A 5,664-nucleotide genomic window follows, 5' to 3' on the forward strand; every position below is an offset into this window, starting at 1 on the left:
TATATATATATATATATATATATATATGTGTGTGTGTGTGTGTGTGTATAAACGTGTTTTAAACCCTTCCCACACTCTTGCAATATTGCAATATTCTAAACAATGTTTTGAAACTCTAAACGCTCTAAAAGAGCACAGAATGTCATGATTTCAGCTCTCTGCCTCATCTCTGCCACGCTGCTCTCTGCCACCTGCCAGCGCTCTCGACCACGCCCTCTTCTCCCCTGCAGAACGGAGATCAACAGAGGAGGAAGGAGGAGGGAGGAGGAGAGAGTGTTGCAGAGAGTGGTGAAGGCTGCACAGAAGACTGCTGGAGTCAGCCTCCCCACCATCACAGACATCTACATCTCCAGATGCAGGAAGAGAGCCACCTGCATCATGTAGGATCCCACTCACCCAGCACACACACTTTTTGCTCCGCTCCCCTCAGGCAGGAGGTTAAGGAGCATTAAGTGTAGAACCACTAGACTGAGGAACAGCTTCTACCCTGAGGCTGTTAGACTCATGAGTCTCTAACCAGAATAATCACTGTAATGCCACTTGATTGTTGATATGTGCTGCTGATTGTCCATGCTGCAGATCTCATGCTGCTGATGTATTTCATGTTGCTGTATTCATTCATACTCATCTGCTCACAGTCTCATGTTTGTGCTGCTGTTTGGTGTATTGTTTTTATACTACCAGTGCTTAGCATATTTTTAGTTTAACGTTTTTCTTAGTTAATATCTTAGATCTTATTTATGTTTTTCTTTACAATTTATACTTTTGTTTGTTGTAACTGGGACCCTGTGTACACAATTTAGTTCCACCACATGTACCACATGTGGTGTGTATGACAATTAAAGAAACTTTGACGTTGACTTAAAGCAATCAACGGGCTGTGTAGAGAATTGAAAAATAAATTTTCTTTATGTCAGATTATCTAGAAGATATTTTTTCTTATTGCAGCATAGTTAGCATGTTTTAGAAAACAAGTCTTTCGAAAATCCTTTAGGATTATAAGACATTCTGTAAAATAACTCTTGTGACAATATATTACACATGTTAACTGAACATGTTAAACATTAACATGCTAGCAAGTATAACATGTTAACATATAACATGTTAACATATAACATGTTAACATATAACATGTTAACATATAACATGTTAACATATAACATGTTAATGTATAACATGTTAAGCTAACATGTATAACATGTTAGCTTAACCTGTTATACATGTTAGTGGAAATATGCAAAATAAACTTATATGTTTGTTTCTAAGTCTATAAGGTTCAGTCTAGTTCTAGAAACACAAATTAATTTTTTTTTTTTTTAAGTTTTGTTTAAGATGTTGAACTTAAATTTTCTTAAGTCTCACTGATAAATTGCTGCATTTTTAAATCAATCTTTATTTAAAAAGTAAAAAAAAAAAAAAAAAAACTAAGGATATTGGGGGCCTGATGGAGATTGTCCAAGGGCCACTTTTGGCCTTGGGGCCTTAAGTTGCCCACGTTTGCCTTAGACTGATCCAAAAAGTTATGTCAAAATAGCACAACTTTAAAAAAAATCAACTTAGTTGACATTTTGTAATTTTAGTTGTAGATGTTCCTCTTTGTTGATGCATTTAAACACGTCACACGTGTTAGTCTCCAAACCCTCTGCCTCAGCTTCCTTGTCCTCATGACTCCTCCTCAACCCAGTATTTGATCCTTTGTCTCCCCTTTCTTCTTACCATGGGTGGGTTGAGACTCCTCCATGTATGTGGTGGTTTTCTCGGGGTCATCGCTGGTCCTGGGACACACAAAAACACTGATTAATGCTGTGAAGCCTGTCGTTTGGCTGATGTTTTAGAGCTGACAATGAGGCCTGTACATATGCACTCACATCTTACTGGTCTAAGTTAAAATATATAAGAAAGTAACAGTAATGTGATAGATGATTTTTCACATTCAGAATAATTTCTTCCTGTTTGAACGTCTTTATTAGCAGCCTCTTAAATAATCCCATGCAGAGGATTTGCTTGATGAGACAGAATAAAGGAAGTGAAAGCTCTTCCCAGCCCTTTCTCTCCATCTTATTCCTTTGTGCCAAGCTGTGAGCGTGTCTGTGCTTGTGTGTGTATCTCTGTGCCTGTGTGGGTGTGAAGTGACTGGAGAGACATCTCCATCCACCCAGATCTGTGCTTTTCTTTGCCTTTCATTTCCTCTGTGGCTCCTGTTCTAACACACACATTTTGTGAGTGTGCTCGTGTGTGTTGCTGGGTTGAGACACAACATTAATCAGCGCCGATGGCTGCTATGAAATCTCATTACACTCATCATTTGTACCGGTCGACCCGATTCTCCTTTTCACGCCTCAGCTTTGCTGGTCTCTGTTCATCAGTGTGTTTGAGCGGTGGTGCGTGTGCTGCTGCTGAGAGGGACACAAGTATCTTGGAGGGTCAGCCATTTTAGCGTGAATAAACACGGATGATTCACAAATAAATGGCCATGAATGCTGAAAGGTGTTTTCATAACAGCCCCACAGGCGGTCCTGACATTCTAACAGCAGCTATGTAGAATGAGGAGGTGTTGCCATGCTTCAGTATTCCTACATGACTGGTTTTCTGCCGTACTTGCAGTCCAGCTTGTTCAGAGCTAAAATGCTAAATTTCTGGATAAAGGAGTCATTTTGATTCGCTGTTAGATTCATTTGCAATTGCAATGAGCTTCATTTATTATACATACTGCTTATAAGTACTGTTTTTTTCCCCTCTTTAAAAAGCAGCTGAGCAGCAGCAGTCGTTTTCACCACAATGTGAAGTATTATAACACTAAACACCTGTGCTTTTGGATCTACAGTATAATCTGCACTTCTTGCTGGAAGGGGAAGCAAAAATGTGTAGGAGTGCTGCAGAATGAAGTTCAACCGAGTTTTCAAGGGTGCAGAATTTGGTGTTTTATTGTTTTGGATTGAATCAGGGAAGATTTAGAGAAGGCGACAACATAAAATATCATAATGAAAATCAATACAAACTCCCATTCTGCAGCCTCGAAACCAGCGGACTTCAATCAGCCCCCGCTGACAAACAGGGTCAACAAACGTGTGAGCACCGCAGGCATTATAAGGTTATCATTTATTACAGCCCCCTTGTTATTAGATTATACAGCTGCTGCTTTTATTACATCCTCTCCTTTTATCAGTGCTGACTGTCGGTCTTGTATCTTTTCACAAGCTCGTATAACTCCACATCTTGAGCAAACTGGGAAGAGAAAAGACTGGAAAAACAACGAAGGAGCAAAATCTACAACATTTTTTTTTTATTTTAACTTTCACCTGGGACAGAATTGCCCTCCTCGACAGCAACGACGGCAAGCGATGAGGAAGACAGAGATGGAGATCAGAGTTCCTACCAGAAGGACGGACAGGACCACCAGAAGGAGCACGAAGCCATCTTGGTGCTCCTCAGCCTCGAGTGGGATCTCCTGGGGGGACAAACACACCCCATACCAGAATTATTCATAAAGTTTGGCCTTTTTAAGCAAATAACTGTCACTAAAAAAATAGCATTTCAGCATGTTTTTAGCTAATTTCAGCCGTTTTATTTTTTTAGCAAATTCTTCAGCAAAAAAATCATTCACACCACATTTTCTCAGGAAATTCAATTCATTTTGTGGCTTTTAGAAGGAGCAAATGCACATATTACCCCCCCCCCCCCACACACACACACACACACACACACACCGTACATGGGCGGATCTGCAGTGGAAGTGGTCTCCAGCTACAAGTACTTGGGTGTACACATGAATGACAACCTCAGCTGGAGCAACAACACCACCAGCCTGATCAAGAAAGCTCATCAGAGACTCTACTTCCTCAGACGGCTGAGATGAGCTGGTCTGGGAAGCTCAGTCCTCACCTCCTTCTACAGGTGTGCAGTGGAGAGCATCCTGTGCTCCAGCATCAACGTGTGGCATGGAGGCTACACAGCTGCAGAAAGAAAAGCTTTGCAGAGAGTGGTGAAGGCTGCACAGAAGATGTTGGAGTCAGTCTCTCCACCATCACAGACATCTACACCTCCAGATGCAGGAAGAGAGCCACCTGCATCATGAAGGACCCCACTCACCCAGCACACACACACTTTTTGCCCCACTCCCCTCAGGCAGGAGGTTAAGGAGCATTAAGTGTAGAACCACTAGACTGAGGAACAGCTTCTACCCTGAGGCTGTTAGACTCATGAATCTCTAACCAGGAAAATCACTGTAATGCCACTTTAATTGGTGATATGTGACTTATCTGTGCTGCTGATTTATTGCTTTTATGCTGCTATAACCACACCCATCTGCTCACTACAAGCTCATGTTCGGGCTGTTGTTTAATACATAGTATTATTTTACATCATTAGTATTTAGCGTATATCTTATATCCTTGTATACCACTTCTTTTTATACTTTATATTTTTGCTATTTTTGGATGTAACTGGGACCTCGAGTGAACAATTTCGTTCCACCTCACGTACCGCATGTGATGTTAATGACAATAAAGAACCTTGAACCTTGTTTAACATTTGAGGTAAGGCTTTTACCCCTCCTAGAAAAATAATTGAACATTAACAAACAAAATCTGAAAAATAAAATAAAAAAGAAACTGTGCAGATGACCTGACTGAACATTGTTGGAGATCTGAAGCAGAGTTTAGTACTTCCTGGAATGAATCATCTTGCCAGCTTAGTCTCTTATTTCACGGTTTTTGTTCAGCATGCAAAAACCATTGAGCACTACAAATTTTTGGGGTGGATGCTACTTCCATTCTCTCATTTTTTTAATGTTTAATTTATTCATTTTTGTTGTCTGCAGATAGTTTTAAACAGCTGATAATTGTGGCTCTGCCAAGTAAAGTAAGCCATTGTGTGTCTGAGGTGTGTTTAGGATCACTGTTCTCCTGTAGATGCTGTCCTCTTAGCATCGTCTGCTGGTTTAAATGTGTGGTTTTCAGAGTTTACAGGCAATTTTATTTAATGAAATCATCCATTTAGGAGTGAGGTGGTGCATGACTCACTGACTGCCAACACAGAGTCAAGGTGACGCACCTCTGTATGAAGAAGAGGTATTTTTTTATCCCCGGTCACTCTAAAAGTTATGTAACCATCTGTATCTGTGAGTTAATTTGTTTGTCTGCCTGTCTGTTAGCAAAATACATCGCTAACCACTAGAAGATTTTAATGAAACTCATACAACTCAATGCAAAACTACAATCATGAACTTTGGAAGTTAATCAGTTTTACAGATATGTACCTAACATTTGGTGCAGTAGTAGCTGAGGTTATTCCCAACAAAAATCTACCAACAGATCACATGAAGTCTTTGTTTATAACTCTGGTATGCAATGCAGCGAGCAGTATGCATTTCTTTAAGGAATGCTATAGTTGGGGTGTGCTTGCCGCAAATCCACCTTGAGTTGTTACACACTAATCCTGCTGAAGATATTTTTCAGTCAAAAACAAACAAACAATCCTTTATATAGAACTTTCTGAATGAATATTGTTGGCCTTATACAAACTAAAATTACAGTCAATAAAAAATGTAAAAATAAAAAACCCGAAGCTGGACAACTTGTTAATCTTACATTTTGGATGGTATCAGCTATTTTAATTTTAGAAAGCTAGGCAGATGCTGAGAGGTACTGCAGATTGTTGGGAGAA

General features: G+C 39.9%; 1 protein-coding gene across 1 annotated transcript in view; it reads right to left on the reverse strand.

Annotated features, from left to right (window-relative positions):
- cbarpb (CACN subunit beta associated regulatory protein b) overlaps window positions 1-5,664 on the reverse strand; it is a 62,669-nt gene that overhangs the window by 56,377 nt on the left and 628 nt on the right. Inside the window, exons 2-3 of the mRNA XM_037674281.1 lie at window positions 3,300-3,448; window positions 1,717-1,775 (exon numbers count right to left, since the gene is read on the reverse strand). Of these exons, the coding sequence (XP_037530209.1) occupies window positions 1,717-1,775; window positions 3,300-3,448 (208 nt within the window). The remainder of the gene's footprint in view (window positions 1-1,716; window positions 1,776-3,299; window positions 3,449-5,664) is intronic.

The sequence above is a fragment of the Nematolebias whitei genome, chromosome 3 (assembly GCF_014905685.2).
Source record: "Nematolebias whitei isolate Nwh7 chromosome 3, NemWhi1, whole genome shotgun sequence".
Taxonomy (NCBI): domain Eukaryota; kingdom Metazoa; phylum Chordata; class Actinopteri; order Cyprinodontiformes; family Rivulidae; genus Nematolebias; species Nematolebias whitei.